Genomic DNA, 25,937 nt, shown 5'->3' with positions numbered 1-25,937 from the left:
GCTGAGTGGTCTATGCATTATTAGTGAAATCCTGGCCTGGAACAGCTCGGTGCCATTGTCCTTAGACAAGTTTCAGGCTGTGCAGTGCACCCCGGGTTGTTCACTTGGTTACCACCCTCCAGCCCAAATGTGGATGCAGTTCTGTGATACTAGTATAACTGTTAAGCTCTTTGGGATTCTTTATGTTAAAAAGCAATAAGTACTTGCAAAATATTTATTATGGCTTAATCTAGTACAAACATTAGTAGATCAATAGAAGCATCCAGTATAGAATCAGTCTTTTGTATGGCGAATCTGGCTCAAGAGATGACGTGAATAAGTGTGAAGAAAGACCACCCCAAGTCACATGCCCAGCTCATCTCAAACATTCCTGTGACAAAAAAAAAAAAAAATCACCGAATGAATCAAAAGAGATGAAGTCTGACTGGCTTTAAGAACTGTTTAGATGGTTGGCAAATTCACTGCCCTTCTGGTGAAGCCACTAGAAGATTAATCTCTCCAATATAATGCTGTTTCCCCTTCACTGTCCCCCTTCTCATGCTGTTATTTACATCCTATCCACCTTTCTAGTCCTTGTTACCAAAACACAGACTTGGCAGTGCATGCTCACCTTTAGAAAAAAACAAAATGAATGTATCAGAAACAGAGGCTAGGAACTGAGGGGCCATTTCAGTTCCCTCTGAAGTCATTGACCCTTTCATTGTCCTCACTGGATCAAGCCTTGTAAGAGGAAAGATGAGTTTGAAGAATTAGAATGGAGTTCAGCCTAAGTTAGTGGTCTTGGAACAGCTGAAAATACCCAGCCACATGCAACATTGACACATTCCATCTCCAGACAATCAAAGCTTCTTCTCTATTCCAAAACAATTAAGACAGAATAAAGGTGTCAAAACTGAAGTTCTACTCGGAGTCATCCCAAAAACAACTCAGAAGGAGAAACAGCATTTGGCGATTTCTTTAGCACCTTACATAACAAATACAGGACTCTCAACTGCATTGTGAATCCAGAAGCTTACCACAAGAATCAGTTATCTACATGTTGAATACCAATGATGTGTTCTTAGTAACCATGTGACATCAGATTTATTTATTATTGTTTATATTACAGAAGGACCCATGGGACCCCGTCACGATCAGGACCCCATTCTGGTAGGCTCTGTACAAATATGGTCATTGGCCCAAAAAGTTCACAATCTACAGTTTAAGACTACAGAGCTAAGTGAGGATGGGGATAGAGAAAATATGCAACACTATTCCACCAGCAAATTAATAAATATCAAAGATGATGATGTAATTAGGATCATTGTCCTAAAAACTTATAACAAAGGGAAGAGTTGAATTTCTAAAGTGCAGAACCAGAATGTGATTGCCATTATATAAAACTTGTAATTAAGTAAAATGGAGAATGTGATTACTATTATTAATCCTTTGTATTTTGGTAGCATTTACAGGCCCCAGTGAGAATCTGGACCCCATTGTCCTAGATGCTGTATGGACTTATAAGAGGATACTGTTCCTGCTCCAAATTGTTTAAAATCCATCTGGCAATCTGATCTGCATGGGTAGGCTCCAGACCAGCTCAAAGCCCTATTGTCGCTTACAATCAGACCCCCTCCCGATCACACACAAAGAGGATATCTTCCCCCCACACACACACACACACCCCTCCCAAACAGGCAGAGCAATCAGCCTGATGGTAGATTCAATACATTAATTCCAATTATTTCCTACCTCTGGCTATTTCAATATTCCCTTATTTTTTCTACACTCATGGAGATTTCCTATTTTTAAAATAGATTTTAGGAATATAGGAATTGCTATACTGAATCAGACCCATGGACCATCTAGTCCAATATCTTGTCTCCAACAGTGGCCCCCCACCAGATGCTTCAGCAGGTAGATAGTGAAAAATTAATTAGGTGTTATTCCTAAATTCTAATTAACTAACACCAAGAATAAAATTTAAATATTTGATGGAAGCAAGTCATAAGGCAACAAAATGTATAAAACCATAAATTATCCTCATAGATGAAAATTACACTTATCTATAACTTTAGTAGTTCAGCACTTGTAAATTTACAAATATAAAAGCTATTCAGTAAAAGTGTGTTGGTGTCTTATTCTGAAAATGAGGTGACAGAAAATACAGACTGAAGCTCATATTAAAGTAATTTCTGAACTAATATGAGAGTTGACCTCAACCCATGACAAACGACCTCCACCCCGCTAACGACAGTTAATCCTACCATTATTTTAGCCAATATGCCATCATCACTTGACTCCATGGTTACCACTGCTTTGTCTGTTTCGATTTCACATAATGCATCTCCTGCATTTACAGTTTCACCTGCAAAACAAGACATGATTTTAAAATATTGTAGAATAACTTTGAAGCATGCATCTGGCTACCAGTTTTCCAGTATTGTAAGGATGATTAAAAATGCAGTAAATAATATTGTACTTTGAGACTTCTGGATAAAAATCATTGCTCTTTTGTAAGGTGTTAACATCATTAATTACCCATGTTTGCGGTAAGTATTCAGACAGACAGAACAATGAAGTGACTTGCCTTAGGTCACAACCAGTCAGGAGCATAGTCAAGAAGGCAACCCTGAAATCCTTATCTCCAGCCTTTGGCAATAACTTCTAGCCATTGATGAAAATGGTGATGTAAGTATTTCTTAATAGAATACTGATAACAAGCAGCACTGTCTTAAAACTATACATAAGACATTGTTGTGTGTCTGTGTGTGTTTATATACACAAGCGAGAGATAGAGAGAGAGAGGCGCAAGTGTTATTTTGAATTTATAGCAAAGAGTTAAACATGAAACCATCCTCTGCAATGGACTCCAATCATCATTACAGATATACAAATAAAACTTCAAGAAATGAAAAATATTCAAATGGCAAGTCTATCAGTTTGTTTCCTCTTAGTCTTTTATAAAATCCTGAACAAACAAGAAATACACATCTTTTGTGAAATGAAAATGTGTGTGGTGTTAGAAGTGGATCATAGAATCATAGAATAACAGAGTTGGAAGGGACCTCCGGAGGGATCTCTAGTCCAACCCCCTGCACAGAGCAGGACCAATCCCAACTAAATCATCCCAGCCAGGGCTTTGTCAAGCCTGACCTTAAAAACTTCTAAGGAAGGGGATTCCACCACCTCCCTAGGTAACACATTCCAGTGTTTCACCACCCTCCTAGTGAAAAAGTTTTTCCTAATATTCACCCTAAACCTCCCCCACTGCAACTTGAGACCATTACTCCTTGTCCTGTCCTCTTCTACCACTGAAAATAGTCTAGATCCATCCTCTTTGGATCCACCTTTCAGGTAGTTAAAAGCAGCTATCAAATCCCCCCTCATTCTTCTCTTCCGTAGACTAAACAATCCCAGTTCCCTCAGCCTCTCCTCATAACTCATGTGTTCCAGACCCCTAATCATTTTTGTTGCCCTTCGCTGGACTCTCTCCAATTTATCCACATCCTTCTTGTAGTGTGGGGCCCAAAACTGGACACAGTACTCCAGATGAGGCGTCACCAATGTCGAATAGAGGGGAACAATCACATCCCCCGATCTGCTGGCAATGCCCCTACTTATACACCGCAAAATGCCATTGGCCTTCTTGGCAACAAGGGCACACTGTCGACTCATATCCAGCCTCTCATCCACTGTCACCCCTAGCTCCTTCTCTGCAGAACTGCTGCCTAGCCATTCGGTCCCTAGTCTGTAGCGGTGCATTGGATTCTTCCATCCTAAGTGCAGGATTCTGCACTTGTCCTTGTTGAACCTCATCAGATTTCTTCTGGCCCAATCCTCCAATTTGTCTAGGTCCCTCTGTATCCTATCCCTACCCTCCAGCTTATCTACCACTCCTCCCAGTTTAGTGTCATCCGCAAACTTGCTGAGGGTGCAATCCACACCATCCTCCAGATCATTAATGAAGATATTGAACAAAACCGGCCCCAGGACCGACCCCTGGGGCACTCCGCTAGATACCAGCTGCCAACTAGATATGGAGCCATTGATCACTACCCGTTGAGCCCGACAATCTATCCAACTTTCTACCCACCTTATAGTGCATCCATCCAGCCCATACTTCTTTAACTTGCTGACAAGAATACTGTGGGAGACTGTGTCAAAAGCTTTGCTAAAGTCGAGGAATAACACGTCCACTGCTTTCCCTTCATCCACAGAACCAGTTATCTTAGCATAGAAGGCAATTAGATTAGTCAGGCATGACTTTCCCTTGGTGAATCCATGCTGACTGTTCCTGATCACTTTCCTCTCATCTAAGTGCTTCAGAATTGATTCCTTGAGGACATGCTCCATGATTTTTCCGGGGACTGAGGTGAGGCTGACCGGCCTGTAGTTCCCAGGATCATCCTTCTTCCCTTTTTTAAAGATGGACACTACATTAGCCTTTTTCCAATCTTCTGGGACTTCCCCCGATCGCCATGAGTTTTCAAAGATAATGGCCAATGGCTCTGCAATGGATCAGCATGAACTACACAAATCTACTGATGGGATCAAGTTATATTATGGTTTTCCTCTTCTTTTAAGCACATACATGCCTGCTATAGCATAACAACAGCCCTATGAGCCTGGATTGTTCTGACAGATGAATAATGACTGGATACTTGCCATTAAATGAAATTACAGTGGGAAACCTGGAAAGGATCCAGAATGTTTTGGCTTTAAAGCAGATAAAAATATGCTTTCCTTTACACAGCACTGGAGAAAAAGTACAATTATGTATCAGGTTTGTAGGTACTGTATTTTTAATTAAAATGCAAAACACAGGCTTTAACACTTTCCGCAGCACAATAAATGAAGTGACAGCATTATATGTCTAATTTTACTTTCCACTTGCTCTCTGAAGTGCTTAAACCTCAGAAAAATTACTTTGCCAACTACGATTTCTGTTTGTGTATGTGTCATGTGCAGATCTTTGTCTTGATTATTTCTTGTATTGTGACTACTTGAAAAGGGATTGGGGGAAAAAGAAAGAGAAAGAACTGCTATATGGTTTGGATGACCTTTGCAGTAAGAAACAGCAGCTATATTCAAGCCTCGATTAAATAAATACTTCCCTGAGGTTCCATTGTGGGAACTCTAAGGAGAGAAAAGATGGCCAGTTTCTTTGTCCACTCAAATATATACAGGGAACTTAGCACTTCATTATTTCATGTTAAAAAAGAACTCTACATTAGGACATATTAAATTGCAACAGAATTAGGGACTGGATGGCTCACGGGGGGCTACCAAGCTCGTCAACTGTAATTCACAGTGGTTTAGTTCTGTTAGATGGTTATTTCGTGTGGTTTGTTATAACTTATACTACCTTAGACAGTTAGCTAGGTATTTACTAAATAAAACGGACTCATTCCTTAGCTATGCCAATTCTGTGCCCAGCACAGTTGAGGGGGCAAGTGACATCTCTACACCTCTTATCATTAGACTGCGGCCTGTCGGTGGCTACTCTAGGCCCTGGTGCCACTTACAGCAGCCTTAGAGCAGTTTTATTTTTAAATTTTACTTTACAGTAATAGCTCCAGCAGTACATGATTGCCAAAGCACAGCAGCGCTCCAGCAGGGTCCCCACCCGCTCAATACGCCTCTTTCTCTGGGGACATCAAAGCCTTCCAAGGTGCTTGGGGATTCCCCTGCACTGGGGACTCTCTAGGAAACTGATAACACAAACTTTTTCTGCCTCTTGGCCCCACCAGAGCAGCAGCCAGTGGCAGAAGATTTGACGCAATATCTATTTTTAGAAGTATGTTGTGATATAGCCTTTAGAAATCCCGGTCACTGGTTCAGTAACTCAGTTTAATGAATGGGAGTGTGGTACCTCTCAGCGGGGGCTGCCAAATTCATGATACATCCCAGCAGGTGCCCAATTTGATGCCAAGTACAACTGAAAAAATCAGCTTTCTGACCGGAAAGAATTGGAAAGCAGAGAGCTTTGCTGAAAATGGAATCATAAAATTGTTCAGATGGCTACTCTTTGTGTGAATAGTTAAATTCATTGTAATTATTCAGACACTTTGAAAACCCTTGTTTTCAGTGGTTAGCTCCTTATATTAGAGTGATTACGACTTCTACTACACTGGAGTTTTCCTTCAAATTTAACTTATGTCATACCCAACAGAGGTTCAGTAGCCTAGATGCAAAAAGTTGGTAGTGTCAGTCCAGTTACTAGTGGACAGGTGTCCAAATCATAGGACACAAATTGATGCATAAGGATTGACAATGGAGAACTCCCTTCTCTCAGTCTCTAGAGGTGGTCCCTCTAGAACAGTGCTTTCTCAAGCTACCTGATGTGGGGGACTGGTAATTTTTTTTCCAATGTGCACGCAGACCGGCAGCTGATGGCTCGCGGACCGGCACCGGTCCGCGGACCACCACTTTGAGTAGCACTGCTCTAGAACATAGTTGAGTTATAGTATATGGGGAAGCATCCACTGATGCTGCCAATTCTGTGTACCTGGCTCAAGATAATCAGAGGATTGTAGTCTCCAGGGCTGTCAATCTATTATCTTTCACCAGTACTAAATTCATACATAATAAATATCTTAAAAATAAAACTGCTTTTTATTCTAAAGCAATGGATTTCATTACCCACAGGAATCAATAGAAAGCTGCACTAATAGTAAGGGAGAAATAGTGAAGCTGACTATTAAATACAATGTGTTTTCTCCTGCTGATGTGAAATCATTTCTCTCCTGTGCAACTGTAAAAACAAATATTACATACTTACTTAAAGAGCAGGATCAGTGACCAGAATAGTATTCTGGTGACCCCTGCTGGTTATATGGTGGAAATGTGTGGGTTTTCCCCATGTAAACCTGTTATGTTACCTTTCCAATCTTGTCTCTTTCCATTTACTTTAAAACACGGTACCATATAATGTTTATTTTTTCAGATATAAGATCAGTAAGAATATATATCTACTAGTGCCATTCAATCATATACATCAAGTCATTGCAGGATGAGTCATTTATGAGAATCACTTAATGGTGGTAAATTTAGAAGCATTACTCCACTTTCCTTTCCACCCCCCCCTTTAAAAATCTATCTACCCATTTGCTTTAACCCTTATTACACTGCTTGGCAAAAAATAATATTTAGAACTAATTATTATCAAAGATGAGCTAAATGAGCCCATGTATCACATTCAGATTTTTTAAATGGAAAGAGATCTCATTGTATTCAAAATGTCAGAATAATTTGTCTTTGAGTCCAACCTTCAATTAAGAGCAATTAATATGCACAACTGATTTTCAGATACTTATCTAGGGAAGCATAATAGGGATTGAAATAGCTTTCTATAGCACACATGGAGGAACTGGCATAAGACCTTTATAATAAGAAATAACAGTTGTACAGTGGTTTTAAAAGATTTTGTACTTTAAACTGTAGTTATAGACACAATATTCAAAAGTAAGAATCTAAACTGCTGTAGAATATGGTCTCATGGTTATCAGAAACTTTTGGTTAGTTATGTTACATCTACACACTACAAGTACTAGAGCAGCACAGCACCCCTATAGCACTGCAGTGTAGTAGGGTTGCCAGGCGTCCAGTTTTTGACTGGAACGCCTGGTTGAAAAGGGACCCTGGCGGCTCCGGTCAGCACTGCTGATCGGGCCACTAAAAATCCGGTCGGTGGTGCAGCAGGCTAAGGCAGGCTCTCTGCCTACTCTGGATCCGCGCAGCTCCAGGATTCGGACGGCATGTCCCTGTGGCCCCTAGGTACAGTGGCGACCAGGAAAGCTCCGCGCATTACCCCCACCCAGGGAGCCATGGCCAATGGGAGCTGCAGAGGCAGTGCCTGCAGACAGGGGCAGCACCTGCAGAGCCGCCTGGCCACCCTGTGCCTAGGAGCCAGACATGCCGTCTGCTTCCGGGAGCCATGTTGAGCCAGGGCAGGCAGGAAGCCAGCCTTAGCCCCGTCACACGGCCAACTGGGAGCCATCTGAGACCAGCACTGCCCAACTGGAGCCTGAACCCCCACCCCAACTCCCTGCCCCAGGTTGGAACCCCCTCCCAGACCCTAACTCCCTCCCAAAGCCTGCACCCAACCCCTGCCCCAGCCCTGAGTCCATACCTTGCACTTCCCCCCCGCCCCTGCCCCAGCCTAGAGTCCCCTCCTGCACCCCAAACATCTTATATCCAGTCCCACCCCAGAGCCTGCACCTCCAGCCAGAGCCCTTACCCCCTCCCACACCCGAACCCCCTGCCCAAGCCAAGTGGAAGTGAGTGAGGGTGGGGAAAAGCGAGCAATGGAGGTAAGGGGGATGGGGTGAGTGGGGGGTGGCGCCTCAGAGAAGGAGCAAGGCAAGGGTGTTTGGTTTTGTGCAATTAGAAAGTTGGCAACCCTACAGTATAGGCACTTGCTACAGTAACAGAAAGGGTTTTTCCATGACTGTAGTAAATCCACCCCCTTGAGAGATGGTCACTAGGTCAATTGAAGACTTTTTCCACCAACCTACAGAGGTCTATACCAGGGCTTAGGTCAGTTTAGTTATGTCTTTGGGGATCTGAATTTTTCACTCTTGAGCAACATAGCTAGATCGACCTAAGTTTTAGATGTATGCCAGGCCTTAGAGAAAGACAACTTCCAGGACTGTTGTCATTGTCTATCTGCAAGTCATTAAACCTCATGGATCTTCAATTTCATTTATTGAATTTATAAATTTATAATTATACCTACCTCCCAAAAGTGTTACTGTGAGGGTTAATATTTGTAAAACACTTTGCTCTCCTACAGTATCTCTGATCTGAGGTTCTCAAAGAATTTTATCAAAATACAAACTGAATTTTAATCTTGAATCAGAGTAATGATTTCTTAAGTAACTAAACTTGGGGGGGTGGGGGAATATATATATATATATATATATATATATATATATATATACTTTCCACATAGTCAAAGCATATACAAACATTAAGCATGCTGATACTATGGTAATAAGGGCGATATAAGTACCTAGCCTAATTTCTAAGTAATTTTCAAAACTTCTGTGGGGTACCACAGTCCCCGTATTATCCCCATATTCTAGAAAAGGATACTGATGCAGAAAAAAATTAAAAATACACTCAAGACCACAGAAGAAGTCTGTATCAGAACTAGCATTAGACTTCAGGAGGTCTTTGCTCCCAGCTTTGTGCTCAGACTACAACTATCTCTAAAGTGAAACTAACAATGGTCTTTAGAGCCCATGATATAATCTTACTGGTCCCTAAAGGCCAGGGCATAAAGGTACAACTGCCAACTTTATGACCCACCAATAGGAGCCATAAACATGTCTCTTTCCCTGGGCTCCATTATTAAATTTAAAATCCAGCCTTAACTTGAATTTTCATGGAATCTGGGACAAGAGAGAGCTAAAAAGAAACAGGTTTTCTTGATGACAGAGTGAGAACCAATTATTCTTCTGATTGAACCTATGGAGCTAGAGCACCCTCATTTACAGCCAAGGCATGTGAAGACACAAAATACTGCACAGGTCATTCATCTAGGAGTGTCAACACATTCTAATAAAGGTCAATTACTTTTCAGGTGACAGACCTCAGGCAGCAAGAGATAAACGAGGACCCGAAGTATCTTTTCATGCAAAGGAAATGGGTTTTGGAAATGAGTCTTTCCAGATTTAGAGATACGTCTAGGCAACTTAAATTTGTTACATTTCCATTAGCTTTAAGAATAGACTGTCGTTTAATTATTAAAATGTCAGCCCTGAATATCCACCATAAAAGTTCCTTGTCTTTCATAATTTACTAGTAGGAAGAAACATAAGAATTCATACCAAATAGCTTGTAACTTTATCACAGTTCAGGGCTAGCTGCACTTTTGACACTGCTCTGGTCTCTCTCGGAGTACAGGCCAGCCAGGTTTAGGCCTTGAGCTTTCACCGCTTTGAGGTGAAACATGTGACTCTCCCACTCTTAGAACTGGGGCCCTGGGCTACAGCCCTGTGTGTACCACCTCTAATTACTCTTAACAGGTCCTGCTGGACTCATTACCTGCAGTTCTTCCCTTTGGGAGCTGTGACCAGCAGTAAACACAATGACCCAAATAGCTTTCTTTAAAACAAAGTATTGTTTAATCCTAACAACAGGAACACAGCATAACAAGAGAAAGAATTTTGAAAGCAATAAACCAGTTTATACACATAATTATCTTAGGCTCATCTGCACAGCAAGTTACTGTTCAGCAAGCCTGGATATGAATCTATAGCTCACCAGCTTGCCACACAGTAACATCCTATGTGGATGCTGTTGCAGTACAGCGAAAGTCCCAGAAGGCATCTTGGTGTACTACTACTTCAAAAGTGTAATATATTAAGAAGCACTCCGGGACTTTCATTGAACTCTAACAACGTCCGTATGGAACATTACTGTGCAGCAAGCTGGTGAGCTGAAGATTCATAACCTGGTTTGCTTGCTGTGTACAAAAGCCCATATTTTAAGAATTAGGCAGGCCTATTTTACCCAATTCTCCCAACCCTCTGGAGTCTGGGTTTCAGTCTGCTCCCCAACACTATCTGCCTAAGTCTTCCCCTTAACTATCTGACCTCCTCAAGAATGTGTCAGTCTCTTTAAACCCTTTGATCCCCTCTCCCGCTCTCAGGGTTGAAACATTCCTGGAAAATACAATTAAGCAAGCCCGGGGGGTGGAGGGGAATCTATCCAGCACATTACAGCCAATGGCTCCAGCACTGTCCATCCAGTTTTTGCTAATAAATATTATCTGAGCTATTGCTCTCTTCCTCCTACCTGCAGGTAAACACTCTCTTTGGTGAATTAACCCAATTTAGTCACACAATGGAGCGCCTCAAAATAATCACAGAGAACCATATAAAACATAGTATTCATAATCATAGGCAGCTCCAAATCTAACACAAACATGTTGCCCCCCTAAAGCCATGAAGCCTGATTTTCAAAGGTGCTAAGCACCCACTACTGCAACTGAAATCAAAAGAAGCTGCAAGTACTTAGCACCTCTGGGGGAAAAATAAATCAAGCCCACAGTGTGAAAGGTCACAAGATAATGATTAGAACAGCTAAGGCCTTGTCTACACTACACAGTTTTGTCAGCAAAAGGCAGCTTTTGTCAACAAACCAGTGTAGGTGTTCAAACGTCAATGCTCCTCCCACCAACAAAACTCTCCTGTTTTGTCAACAAAATAAAACCACTTTGACAAGAGGCGTAAAGCATGTTTCAGCAAAGTTAGATCGACTAAGTGTCAGTGTAGAGACTGCGTTCGTTCCTTGCCACATCTGGCTTCCAGGAGCTATCATACAATGCCCACCGTGATAGCTCTGCTCACTATTTTGAACTCCGCTGCCCTGCATCCAGCTACACAGGCATACACCTCCTCCCAAAATTTTGAAATTGCTCAGCATGCAGAGCTCACATAGCTACTGCCCAGCTGGACACGCCGGCTCCCAGCAGCAAACACACTCCTGCTAGGACCACAGGGAAAGGGGTGAATCTCCTTGGTCTTTGGGAAGAGAAGGCTGTGGGAGAACTCAGAGGGAATCATGGCATCAAAAGATTAACACTGAATCCTGTTCTCCCCAGCACTAGGACCACAGTGGCAGGCAGGCAGGGTGGGTTGCTGCTGGGGCAGAGGTGCGGGAGAGAAAGACTCCTGCTGTGCTGTGAAGAGTCAGGGAGGGACGTGGGGGCTGATGTAGGGGTGTCCTCCTTCCCCGCCAGCGTACTGGTCTCCACTGAGCTGGGGTAGGGGGTGGGGGGACACCAGCCGTCAGTGCTCCAGCTTCTGTCTCAGAATTGATTGCTTCTGGCTGCGGTCTGAACAAGTGTTCAGGCTGGTGAGTGCTATACTTAGAAACAGGGTGCTGACACTCTCACTCTCCCCCAACACACACACTCTGCCAACACACACACACACCGACTCTCTCTCTCTCACACACACTCTCTCCTCCCCAACACACACTTTCACCCCCTCCCCTCCACACACACACACTTCAGAGGGCTTCTTGTGTTAGTGTTCAGCAATGTCAGTTTGGTCAAATTACTGAGTGCTACTTTAAAAAGTGATTTAAAATGTGTTACTTTTCGGGCACACACAGCAACCATTACAAGGTCCATAGCATGATGCAAACAAATAGGGCCAGGCTCACCACACACACATTACTGTGGCTCAGTGTTAATATGCTCCTTCAAGGCATTCCCCAGATGAATAGCCTCTCCTCCTCCCACATTGGGCTCCTCTTATAGCCTTGTGTTCATAACACACAGAACAATATTGAACAGGAGTGCAGGATCCGCGCTTTCTGTCAGAGACAGCTGGGTTGCAGGTTACCAGAGCAGTTGAAAAGCAGCAAGCAATCTAGTAGGATGCTCATGGAACAATGGAATTGAGAAAGTGATGCTGTACCTGCCCCCATGAGGCACTGCAAACACTTCCCAAAGCACCCTGCAGCCAGTTGCATACTGGGATAGCTACCCACAATGCCCTGTTCTTGTGCTGCTATTGGGGATGCACTTCACCAACACAAGAAGCCTAGTGTGAACATGCAACAGCGGTTTAATTCCAGTAGTGGTTGTACATCAGCGTAAATTGCATCAACAAAACTCCAGTGTAGACAAGGGCTAAATGTTCAGCTTAATGATTCTAGTGTGCCAAAGATGGGGTACATACCCTCCCTTAAAGATTCAAATAAAGTTTAGTTAGCACAAACTAAAGTTTCACATCACGCTGATAAGGCACTATTACCACATACAGAGGTTTCTTTCTCAAAACGCAGTTTAAATTCAAATTGCCATAAGAAATTGGGAATGTAATAACAGAGATTCCACAACACCTCTGAAATTGTCTAGGATTTCTATATTGATAAATCATTCCAAAAATCATTTGTGATATTTCATGAGAATCTAGTCATCTGTACATTACTCATAATCTACAATATTACTTGTCCATTACTGTTTTTAAAAACACACACACGCTCTCAAAAGCGGAGTGCAAAGATGCTTCTTGACTTGAGAGTTAAGAATGTATTTACAAAAATACAAAATATGTTAACAGAGTAGCTTAGAGGTAGTTTTCAGACTGTGACCAGTGAACCGGTGGTCCATGGAACTTGTCCTTGGTAGGTAGCAGAAAGAAACATTTTTGAGAACAAGCAATTTGTGGATGGGGTATTTGGTAGAGAGTTGGCATCCAGTAAATGATCCTGCTCTTACAAAATAGTCCACATAATGAGTTGGAGAACCAATGCACAGCTCACTAAATTTGTCATTTTAGATAATTGTCTCTCACCTTCCTTTTTTAACCATTTCACAATATTTCCTTCCTCCATCGTAGGAGACAGTGCAGGCATGAGTATTTTAACAGCAGGACTACCTAGAAAACAAGACATTGGAATTAACCACTAAAACCTCTGCTTATCACACAATTAATACAGTTGAGATCCCTAAGAAAGGAAAGAAATGAGAGTTAAAAGCAAAATGAGTGAATGGACAAACAATCCAAGGAAATTAAAAAAAAATCCACCCTTGTTCTGTATTGTGCTATAGACTACTGAAAGAGAAAATTACTACATTTGTAAAGAAATACTTATGGAAGAATGCTTATTTATTCAACAGCAGAGATAAAACAAGATGTCTTTTTTTCATCCTTTCTGAATACAATGTGGACCTTTTCTGCAAAGGGAAAATGTTCTAACAAAGATTTAGTATGCTTGCAGGCTATAAAGATCTTGCAGAGAAAGAGTAAAACAGAGTTCATTTATTCCTTAAAGTCTCTGTAGATCCACACCCAAGGGGTTATGATCCCTAAAGCACATGAATTGTAAAACTGAGTTGAAGTTATACATGGTTCATGCTCCCAGAAAGTCTACAGTGCAGAAATATAGATAAATTTGCTCCTGACTTCTATTCCCTAATTAGTTCTCTCTTGTTCCATATCAGTCATAGAAACTGACCTGTCTTTGCTCTGGTACTTAAATTATTTAACTTTAGCATTACTCATTATTTTAGCATTTGTAAAGTGAATCCAGAGACTATTCCTGATCAAATTCCCTTTTGTGGCTGTATCATCTACAGTAATTGATAATCTTTCTTTCTGATAACTGCTGGTCCAGGACTAGTACTTAGAAAAGTTACTGGTCCTCAGAATATTTGTATCAGTTTGCCAAACCCTTTTTATCCTTGAGAACATGTGAAATAGTGCACCTCACAGCATGGGTCCATGGCTTTGTTTACTCAAATATTTTGACTGTGTGATCATATTATGGACCCCCAGAATTAGAAATTCTCTCTTTATTGACTTGAAAGATTTCATAAAATACACAGACTTGGTTCCAGTTCTAACAGTCTGTTTTGAGACACTGGCCTCAATTAGTAAATCAAACCTTAAAGGCTGAGAATAAAACATGGTAATAAGAATAATGTGATTTAAAGTTCTTATGTTATGAACATCCAATAATTAATTAAGGTTCACCACAACTCAGTTTCCACACAAGCATTTCTTTATTAGTCCAAAGGCCACTTGGTGCTGGCTACACCCAAAATACAAATATAAGCATATATACCTTAGTAATAAAAACAGTTACTGTATAAGCATTGACCAAATACACACAACCAGATCTGGGCCAGGAGATACTTTCCCATTATGGTGTGGCTCCAGAAGGGCAAGGAAAAGCTCTGACAAAAACCTAGAAAACACTGCTGCTTTATATAACAAACAAGTGATGTCTTTGATGGTTAGTGGACCTTCACTAAAGTAAGCTGAAATAGTTTAGGGCTGCACTCTGTTTTCTTCAAGGATTTCCCCTTATTTCACTTTGCTGCATTTTCCCCCAGCTACTGGACTAAGCATTTCTAACCAGTTATTTACTGCACCTGGTGTCCACTTAACCATGTTTTCTTTATTTCTATAGCTTAGCCCAAACTTTAAATAAGATAACACTATGAGTTTAACACAAACAAACCACATTTCTCATGAGTTTATTCTTTTTGGTCACATACTTCAGGCCTATCACTCATGTTAAAATCCAAACAATTTAAAACCATTTAAAATGCCTAATGTGGGCCTATACAAATAGTAATGAGTGGACAAACATCACAGAAAAGCAGAGATCTCTAGCTTTCCAGTGATATATAGCATTTATTTCTAGCCATGGTGGTTCAAAAATACCAGATGTTAAGCCTGGTCTACACTTAAAACTTATACTGGCATAATGATGTGAGTTAGGGGTGTAATTTTTTTTTAAAGCTACTATATTATAAGGCCTAGTGTAGATGCACTTATACCAAAATAAAAGTGTTTTTGCCAGTGTAGCTTATGTCTCTCACAGAACTTTCTAGCATCACTAGGAACAGGACAACCCTTATGAAAAGCTGGTTGGGAGCAGGGGAGGAGCTGGCAGGTCCTGAACTCACTAACCACTCCTTATACCCTTGTATGACACCACCATCACCGCACTTTTACCGGATTTTTCATCTGGAAACACAAAGTGTTTTGCACAGGTGGGTTTAAGTATTATCTTCATATTATAGATGGAGCAACAGAGGTCCAGATCCTCAAAGGACACAGGCGTTGCTCTGCTCAGCACTGCAATACCTAACCCCTAGACGCCAGCTGTCTAGTGGAATCCTCAGTCCTGAGATAGGTACCCAAGCTTCCCACACAATTCATAGAGAAAGTTAAGGACCTAAGACAAGGATCTTCAGAAGCCACCTAACCTTGCCAGGAGCGGGAGGCCCAAGAAAGGAGAGGAGCGTGGGTGTCTAAGCAGCTGACACAGCAAGTCTGGCTAATGGGAGGCGCTAATCTCCAGTCTATCACTCAGGATCCTTAGCTGCGAATCCTCTCCTAGAGTTAGGTACTTAGGCCATGTCAGCTGCTTAGAGAGCCCAGTGTCATAGCAGCCCAATCATCTCTCTCTCTCTCACCATTCTCACACTTGCCTTCCATTTCCCTGTGTCCCTAGCTGTTTTTTGTGTGTAGGTGCTCTGCGTCTAGCCCTCGTACTGCAGGGTTTGACAGGTATAAGGCATGCTGAAAGCACACCTACAGGTTTGGGCACCACTAGCAAAAGAGACATTCCCCTACCTCCTAGTTTAAGAATTTTGCCTTGGCGTCTCAGGGACCTGAGCAGCTCGTTAGCTGTGAGACAGCGTCAGGGCTTAGGCAGCTCTGTGAACGCCAACTGGTGGAAACTTGGACACCATGGTCTCATCCTACAACTTTACTGTCCAAAGTGGAAAGTTAGTATAAGCAGAGCAAACAGACTTTTGATGTCATTTTCTTAAGGCTGCTACAATCACTTTTGGACCAGATCATACAGTCTTAATTTAATTTAAGCAATAATCCCAGTTGTTTATTACAAACGATTATGAGAGTAATTCCCCTTCACCAAAAACAAATCTATACTCAATAATCCTGCCTTTGTATTAATAATACCTAGCATTTATGTAGCACTTTCCAGATTCAAAGATCTGTACAACAATTAGCTAATTCTCACAAGATTCCTGGGAGGTAAGTAGTACACCTATTTTATAGGTGGAGAAACAGACACATTTCAGTGACTTGCACAGAGCTTCACTATGGTGGTAGTGGAGCTGGGATTAGAACTCAGGAGTTCTTGGCTCCCAGTTCCATGCCCTGTCCACCAGACCATGCTGCTGCCGTCACTCATATTTTTATAGCCATCTACTGTTTATTTAGGGCCACATCTAAATCTACCACCAATTATATTTAGAGAATCAATTTAAAATGTTTTTAAACACAAACCAATTGCTAACTTGAAACCATCACTGAGGCCATAACCCTTCCACGTTTGGTGACCATTTTAACTGTTATGTTCCTTCCAGACATAAGATTTAAATTAATGGATTTGAAAAATCCTGTGGATTTGCACTGCATTTTATCTTCCAAAGCGCTGGTCAGAACTTCTATGCTCACTGCTTATATTGTTTCACCTGCCTTGACATGGGTACAGGAAGCACTTTGTCAAAACAGAAAAGCTGCAGTGAACTAGAGATATAAGTGCCTCAGCATATTACCCAGTCAGTTGTAAAGAAAAAATTTACTACGCTTCTATACCAGTGCAAACATAACACAGTAAGAGCTGAGATATATTAAAAAACTAGAGTGAAGTACTACATTAGGGGACCATTTTCTTCTCTCTGTGAAAAAAATGCACCAGTGTCTTCACTCATCAGGGTTCTAGCCCTATACTGCATTTAACGAGCAGCCCTACAGCGTTTTAGCATGCCCATTACCTGTTCAAATATAAATGTAGTACAAACCAATTTGCTGCTATTATGAAGCAGATCTAAGCTTCATTACTTTGACTAGTCTACATATGGCATTGCTGGAATTTCATCTCAAATCTCTCTGCTTATGGGAGCACATTATGTGAACCAAAGAGCTATAGTAGAGGTTGGATCAATGCCAGAATAAATTACCCAGTCATATTTCACTTCAGCTCCTCTCTCTCTCTCCCCCCCGCACTGCGCATCTTCTATATTCCACGAGGGTCAGACACAGCTAATTCCCTTAATACTAGTGTTCACTAAAGTAACATTGTTCAAACCACTCTAAAGATAACACACTTGCACCATCTGCAGGTTAGACAAAATACAGATACTATGGCATGTGCACCTCAGGAAACATTATAGCAAGGCTAATGGCAAGAAATGTTAATACTGCAATTACGGATTACATGAGAAAGTGTGCTTCTCTTAGGGTACGTCTACACTACCCACCGGATCGGCAGGTAGTGATCGATCTATCTGGGATCGATTTATCGCGTCTAGTGTAGACGCGATAAATCGATCCCCAATCGCTCTGCCGTCGACTCCTGTACTCCACCGCAGCGAGAGGCGGAAGCGGAGTCGACGGGGGAGCGGCAGCAGTCGACCCCACGCCATGAGGATGCGAGGTAAGTCGACCTAAGATACATTGACTTCAGCTACACTATTCTCATAGCTGAAGTTGCATATCTTAGGTCAATCCCCCCGCCCAGTGTAGACCAGGCCTTAGATTGGTACAAAACGGGTACAATTTGAATTAGTCCATTTTTGTTCTAGAACCTGTTTTAAGAAGTCTTCAGTTGTCATGGATATAACAGGAAAATCTTTAAATAATTTTTTCTATCATAAACATTATTTAAAGTTCTAGTCTGACTTTAAAGGGCCTATGATATGTGATGCAGTGTAAAGACACAAAAGAAATGGATGTTGTGACTCCCTAACCAGCACTTGCTGACTATCTGCAGGCAGATGTTTGATCACAAGGTACTGGCTCTCCTCCTTTCCTATTGCCTAGTCACATTAACAGGCAACTGAAAAAGCATTACTTTCCCATATAACGTCCCTTTGGAACTGCAGTAATAGTTTATCTGACCATTGGATTGCCAGGCGTCCATTTTTCAACCAGAACGCCTGGTCGAAAAGGGACCCTGGTGGCCCCAGACGGTACTGCTGACCAGGCCGTTAAAAGTCTGGTCGGCGGCTCAGTCTGGGCCGGGGCTAAGGGCCTGCCCTGGCTCCATGCAGCTTCCAGAAGTGGCCAGTATGTCCCTGCAGCCACTAGGCATAGTGACAGCCTGGGAAGCTCTGCACGCTGCCCTCGCCCCTAGTGCCAGCCAAGCAGCTCCCATTGGCTGGGAACCACAATGAATGGGAACTGCGGGGGAGCACCTGAGGGCGCGAGGGCAGCACACGGAGCATCCCTGACCGCCCTGCACCTAGGGGCTGCAGGGACCTGGCAGCCACTTCCTGGGAGCTGTGGTAAGCACTGCCAGGATCCCGCATTCCCTCCTGCACCCCAAAAGTAATCTACTCCAATCTCCTACACTGAAGCAGGACCAAGAATACCTAGACCTTCCCTGACAGGTGTTTGTCTAGCCCATTCTTAAAAACTCCAATGATGGGGATTCCATCACTTATCCTGGAAGTCTATTCCAATCATTCACTATCCCTATTGTTGATAACGGTTTCCTAATATTTAACCTAAAACACCCTTGCTGCAGATTAATCCCATTACTACTTCTCCTATGTTCAGTGGACATGGAGAACAATTGATCACAGTCCTCTTTATAACAGCCCTTAAAATATTTGAAGACTTATCAGAACTCCCTCAGTCTTCTTTTCTCAAGATTAAAAATGCCCTGATTTGTTTTGAAACTTTCCTCCTACGTCAGGTTTACTAAACCTTTTATCATTTTTGTTGCTTTCCTCTGGATTCTCTCAATTTGTCCACATCCAGAAATGAACACAGTATTCCAGCTGGAGCCAGTGCAGGGGACAGCAAACAATTACCTCCCGTATCTTACATATAACTCTCCTGTTCATACACTCCAGGATGATATTAGCCTCTCTTGCAACTGCATCACACTGCTGAGTCATATCCAATTTGTGATACACTATAACCTCCAGATCCTTTTCAGCAGTACTGAGGTAGAACCTCAAAGATACGAACACCAGAGTTACGGACTGACTGGTCAACCAGACATCCTGTGAAACTGCAAGTAACTAGTCAGGCAGCAGCGGAGACCAAAAAAAAAAAAAAAAAGCAAATATTGTACTGTGTCTGTATTGCATCTCAAAGGTAGGCACATCTGGGCTGCCTGTCCCCACTCCCATCTGCAGGGCAGCCACTTACATCTAAGAATGAAGATGCTGGGGCTGCCAGCTCAAGGCAGCCGCAGAGTAGGAGCCACTCTGACACTAGCAGCCTGTCAGGTGCACAACAGCCACACTCTGGTTTCCAGCAGCCTTGCTTACTACTTTCAGAGTGACCGCAACACACTTCCAGTCCCGGATTGCTTCCAAAAACGAGTGTTCTGCACTGCCCAGCCCTCTCCTGGGCAGTTCAGATATTAGAGGTCCATTATGCCTGTAAGGGGTCAATGTACAACAGTTTGCTACTTTAACTGGAGTTACCAAACAGTTCAGTTTAAACACAACACTGATTAGTTGTGACTACAGAATAAAAAGTGTATTATACTACAAAGAGATAGGTTTTAAGTGAGTACAAGGCATTAAAATCAGAAATGGTTACAAGAGAAATACAGATAAAATGCTTCCTGGTAGGTAAGACACAACTTAAACTAGACTTGATTCAAGATAAAATTCTTACCACATGTTCCCAGCAACATAGTTGACCAAATTCTCAAGTCAGAATCTGCCTTGAAAGTCCAAAGGGCTGGTTCCTTTGTCTTTTTAGGTGAAAGTGAGCGAATGAGAGAGAGAGAGAAAGAATCCCTGGGGTGTTTTTACCCCTAACTTTTATAGTCCAGTCCCCTTTGAAGTGGTTTCATTTAAGGATTACCCCTCAAAGAAAAGTTTATTCAAACAATAAAGAAGGTGAGGTGTAGTCTGGTCATGAAGGTGCTCTCCTGCTTTTTCTTCTCCTTTGTATATGTTGAAGTGCAGATTTGCCTCATCTCCCTCTTGCTGTCTCAAGGACCTTGTTTACTATGTATATGTAAATTGAGGTAAACACACATTCCTTTAAGATAGCCCCAGTTAGGTAGGAGTGGTTAAGTAGGTCTATGTGGGTTTGAACATGTGCTATCAACATCATACAGGGGAAAGTTATAACTTCACATATAGTGTTGTTGCACACATTTCACCATGATATTATTGACCAGCAAGTTATTCGTTTTCAAATGGTACCTCAGAAGGCATATTTTGTACAAAGGTTATTACAGTTGTGTATAGGGTGTGAATACAGGGGAGCATTGGGTCACACCCACCTTCTAGTAATTTCATCTAGACCACATTTCCCTTGTTCACGTATGAGAATGTCATGTGGGACTATGTCAAAAGCCTTACTAAAAATCAAGATATCTCACATCTACTGCTTCTCCCCTACTAACCAGGCCAATAAACCCGTCAAAGAAGAAAATTAGGTTGGTTTGGCATGATTTATTCTTGACAAATCCATGTTGATTAATACATATAATCCTATTATCCTTTAGGTGCTTACAGATTGATTAATAATTTGTTCCAGTATCTTTCCAGCTATCAAAGTTAGGCTGTCTGTTCTATAATTCCCCTTTTTAAAGGGAGGCACTATGTTTTCTCTTCCCAAGTCTTCTGGGATCTCCTCTGTCCTCAATGGGAGCATACTTCTTTGTAACTATACCTGAAAATTGGTGAACTAGGGCATTAAACACTGAACATCACATCACACATTTACAAAGTATTACTAATAGGTTATAGTGTATTTTTATAAGTATAAAAACTCACCCAGGCTTGAAACACATCCAATACACCTACTAACCAGAGACTGATATACCAGGTGAGAGAAGGACACTACCAATGAGGTTGAGAAATAACATCCTGGTAAGAAACTCATAGTTCCTGCGAAGGGGGAGGAATATAGCCCATCAAAGTACTGCCTCTTGACCCTCCTTGGGGTTCCTTCTCATCATTTTCTGGCTAGTAGGTGTGTCAAAAATTTGAAAGTCTTTCTTCCATCTTATATACAGAATTCTCTTCTTCCCCACAGTCTATTTTTGGGTCTTCCTTGCCAGTGAATAGTCCCATTACCTGCCAGTAGAGTGGCTCCTAACTTTCCTAAGTATCAGAGTGAAAGTGACATGATTCTTGTCAGTTTTACCACTGACCCTCCCCAAAACATACCAGAGTCTTATCAAATTTTCTCTGCTGCTACTTGAGAAGCAGCAGAAAAGCTGTACACATGTAGAATCAAGTAGACAGGAATACTACCTTTGCAACCATAAGTGATAGAAACCTAATAATTTTTTTTTAAATGAAAACTTGCATTCTGCAGAAATTGATGACTGAGAGAACTGACAGAACAGTCCAGAAGAGAAATAAATACTCCGTCTTGTTTTAGTAATTTTCACTGTATTAAAAAATAATCCACTCACTGGTGGCAAGAACATGAGCTGATTTTAGAACAGTTAGAGCAAGGGAATGGGAGTCGTGGCCCTGTTTTTGTTCTACTAATAACTTGGTATGGGACACCAGGCAAATTACTTTGTTTCCTCTGTGCTTCATTGCTCCAGTGTCTCAACAAAGCTGTAAAATAGGGATATTCCTACTTATCCTTATCACAAGAGAATATGAGATTTAATCTAAAATTGAGTTCTATAAATGACAGAGTTTTGAGATCCTTTGATGAAAGGTGCTATTGTAAGTGCAAAACACAGGTCCTGGCAAGTGAAAAAAGACAAAGGTAGAAAGACTTGTCAGCTATTTTAAAATGCAATTTGAAAATTATAGATTAATCTGAGCTCTTATTTAAGAAAATCCTTGTATGTGGTTTGAAATTAAAAATTGTTCATTTTACTACAGAATTTACAGACATACACCCCAGAAAATGAGAGATGTCAGAAAAAAGCTTCAAACCTCAACAGAAACATGCATTACCCCCTCCACCCACACAACAAAAAATTAAATGCTGTCATTTAGGCAAGCAATATAGCAAGTAGGACTAGAAGCAGGAATCCTTAATCAGGCAAAACACAGTGAACTGAAGTTTTGCCTAGGTAAGGACTGTAGAATAAAGTCTATAGGGATAATCAGAAATAAGTGAAATTAAATTCATAGATCTAAAAAGCTCCAAGTGGCTTCACTGTGACTCTCCCACTCTACTTCCACTCCTATTTAAATAAGCAGCCCCCATCACCGCTGTCTCAATTCCTTTCCACTTTGTCCGTTATTCCACCCACCCCCTTTATTCCCTGATCACTTAATGATTTTCACTTCTGTCATAAATATAAAGGGAAGGGTAAACCCCTTTGAAATCCCTCCTGGCCAGGGGAAAGCTCCTCTCACCTGTAAAGGGTTAAGAAGCTAAAGGTAACCTCGCTGGCACCTGACCAAAATGACCAATGAGGAGACAAGATACTTTCAAAAGCTGGGAGGAGGGAGAAAAACAAAGGGTCTGTGTCTGTCCATATGCTGGTCTTGGCCGGGGATAGACCAGGAATGGAGTCTTAGAACTTTTAGTAAGTAATCTAGCTAGGTATGTGTTAGATTATGATTTCTTTAAATGGCTGAGAAAAGAATTGTGCTGAATAGAATAACTATTTCTGTCTGTGTATCTTTTTTGTAACTTAAGGTTTTGCCTAGAGGGGTTCTCTATGTTTTTGAATCTAATTACCCTGTAAGATATCTACCATCCTGATTTTACAGGGGGGATTTCTTTATTTCTATTTACTTCTATTTTTATTAAAAGTCTTCTTGTAAGAAAACTGAATGCTTTTTCATTGTTCTCAGATCCAAGGGTTTGGGTCTGTGGTCACCTATGAGGCTTTTTGGTAAGGCTTTTTATCCAACATTTCCCAGGAAAGGGGGGGTGCAAGTGTTGGGAAGATTGTTCATTGTTCTTAAGATCCAAGGGTCTGGGTCTGTAGTCACCTAGGCAAATTGGTGAGGCTTTTTACCAAACCTTGTCCAGGAAGTGGGGTGCAAGGTTTTGGGAAGTATTTTGGGGGGAAGGACGCGTCCAAACAGCTCTTCCCCAGTAACCAGTATTAGTTTGGTGGTGGTAGCGGCCAGTCCAAGGACAACGGGGGGAATATTTTGTACCTTGGGGAAGTTTTTGACCTAAGCTGGTAAAGATAAGCTTAGGAGGTTTTTCATGCAGGTCCCCACATCTGTACCCTAGAGTTCAGAGTGGGGGAGGAACCTTGACAACTTCATTTGTCCTTTTCTGATCAGAGTGCTCAGTTCATTAGATGTCTCACTGAACAGATATTTTAAAAAAATAGGTATCCTGTTAAAAAAACCCCGGTACCTACGCTTACCGGAATTTTGAGAACTAATTAAGGAGTCACAAGCAGCAACTCCAATGTTTCAGAATTTGGGGGAGGAGAGTTTAAATAACAAAATATTTAGAAATTCTGAAGTTGTTTCAGCTTCACGGTGGTCTGAAGGCACCATTTTTTGGCAAAATTTCACTGTTTTTATTGAAATGGTCATTTTCCATAAAAATTTGTGAAAAGTTTAGCAAAACCCAAAATATTTCAATAACATTGACAATTTTGCAAACATTTTCAGTTCATAAAGATGAAAAATTTCATTCAAAACTTTTCAACCAATGTCATCTCTAATCTACAGACTCCTCCTCCTGCAGTACTGCTAGAAAACTTCCCAATAACTACTACCAGGTTTAAAAGATGTTCATTTTAGCTGAAGACCAAACTCTGGCTCAAAGAGACAGAGAGCAAATTCTGGAGTCAGGAATCCTCCTTTCAGGAGGAAAGGTTGCTTCCATTTTTAGTCCTACATTTGACCCTGTAACTTGCCCAGAATACTTTCTTTTGTTTTACAGATTTTCAGACTTAATCTCACACTAAAGGATTTTTTTTGTCAGGAGCCAGGAGCAGAAAAATGGATGGAGGTAAATCACAGAAGGAATTTGGGAGTTAGAGGACTTTGAGAAAGTACAGCTTTAGTTCTTGAAGACAGTTCTCAGTATTCTTTAGCCACTCAACTCAAAAGCAGCCACAACTATCATTAGAAAATAGTCTAAACCCGTTTGCCATATACTTTGTCCTCTAGACACCAAGCCTGGTGCCAGACCACCGTCTTCCTTTCTTCCCAGGCCTTACATCCCTCATCCTATTTCCACTGGCCAAACAGAGCATCGCTATCCACCCCCTTCATTCTCTTCCACTGGCTAATCATGAAGTCCACTCTGCTTCTCCCCCACGCCAACCCTTCACACCCCAACATTACTGCCCACTCACTTCAGCAGGTATCCCATGGACCCTCTCCTCTGTCCAGATCACCTACTCACCACCATACCCAGCTTGCAGAGATACTCTGCCCTAACCACAAGCTCCCCGCAGACACCTGGCCTCTGTCATTTACCATCCCCTTTCCTTGACCCTGGAAGTCAGTGCTGTCCTCCACACAGCTGCAGCACAGGCAGCCAACTAAGAACTACCTGTTTGTGACTGAGGCCAAATACTCACCCAGCAGCTCGTGGCTCCTGTGCAGAAGCCTCCAGCCGCCTCCAAGGCGGAGAGAAGCACAAGCCCCCGCGACTAGTTTCCCACCCAAGAGTAGTTTGACCATCCCTTTGCTGCGGCAGCTCAGCCACAAGGAGGCTGCCATCTTGCTCTCCTCCCACCCAAGGCTAGGGCTGTCCAACTCACTGCCTGAGAAAAAAAGATACCCGCCCCCCCTTCCCCGCCCGGCACACACAACAGCTGTCCCACCTCTAATTGTCTCAACAGAGATAAGCACCCCCTTGCAGCCAGGGCTAATGTGTGCTCCGGTATGGTGGAACCCGCTACCCCGCCTACAGAGGGAGCAGGACTGGCTACCTCCCTGCCCAAAGACACACACTTCAATTCAAAACCCGTTCTCATCAATGCAAGCCAGAGAAGCGTTAGTCATTTGTGTCGAGCACCTGGCTAGGGCAGGGCTTCAGGTGGGGTGTAGGATTTGATTTCCCCATAATACCCGTCTTGTTTCAGTATTGCCAAACCTGAGCGTTCAAAAATCATCAGTCAGAGCCCCAAAATAATGTGATTACTTAGAAAGACTGTTTTTTTTTTAATAAGAAAATTGGGGTTTGTTTGCTATCCGGTGTATGAGCCGTGGGGGTTCCCTTGGATCCCTTGCCCAAGCTGTCCTTCGCCGTGACAAAACTTTTTTTTTTTTTAATGACAAGCGAGAGTCACACCTAACAACCACCACCTAACTCCAGAAGCCGGGCATTTAAAGCGAAACCCATGGTACGGTCACAAGCGTTGGCCACCGTGGTTGGTACTTTGCGCCGTGGCCCCACCGCACGAAGAGGGGTCCGCGGAGGATCCTGCCCAGGAGAGCTCAGGAGCTGGGTCTAAGACGAGACACAACGGCTGGACAGGACAGACCAGGGCCTGCGCCTGCCAGCCGGGATACACAACGTGAGGCTCCTTCTGCCGCCTCCTTCTTGCGTACCCAGGTGCCAGCT

The 25,937-nt window shown here is 42.2% G+C and overlaps 1 protein-coding gene across 3 annotated transcripts in view; it reads right to left on the bottom strand.

Annotated features, from left to right (window-relative positions):
• The window catches only part of PDHX (pyruvate dehydrogenase complex component X), a 100,509-nt gene extending 75,408 nt beyond the window's left edge, over positions 1-25,101 (bottom strand). Inside the window, exons 1-4 of one of the 3 annotated variants that reach the window (XM_077818540.1) lie at positions 24,949-25,008; positions 19,653-21,574; positions 13,299-13,382; positions 2,247-2,347 (exon numbers count right to left, since the gene is read on the bottom strand). In XM_077818540.1, coding sequence (XP_077674666.1) covers positions 2,247-2,347; positions 13,299-13,359 — 162 coding nt within the window. In that variant the 5' untranslated portion in view covers positions 13,360-13,382; positions 19,653-21,574; positions 24,949-25,008. Of the gene's footprint in view, positions 1-2,246; positions 2,348-13,298; positions 13,383-19,652; positions 21,575-24,948 lie in introns of all 3 variants that reach the window. The other 2 variants (XM_077818539.1, XM_077818541.1) reach the window with 2 other exon arrangements.
• Between the last annotated feature and the right edge of the window lie 836 nt (positions 25,102-25,937).

The sequence above is a fragment of the Eretmochelys imbricata genome, chromosome 6, assembly GCF_965152235.1.
Source record: "Eretmochelys imbricata isolate rEreImb1 chromosome 6, rEreImb1.hap1, whole genome shotgun sequence".
Lineage (NCBI taxonomy): Eukaryota > Metazoa > Chordata > Testudines > Cheloniidae > Eretmochelys > Eretmochelys imbricata.
Note: the sequence above shows the minus strand (reverse complement) of the source record. Positions and strands in the feature narration are given on the sequence as shown.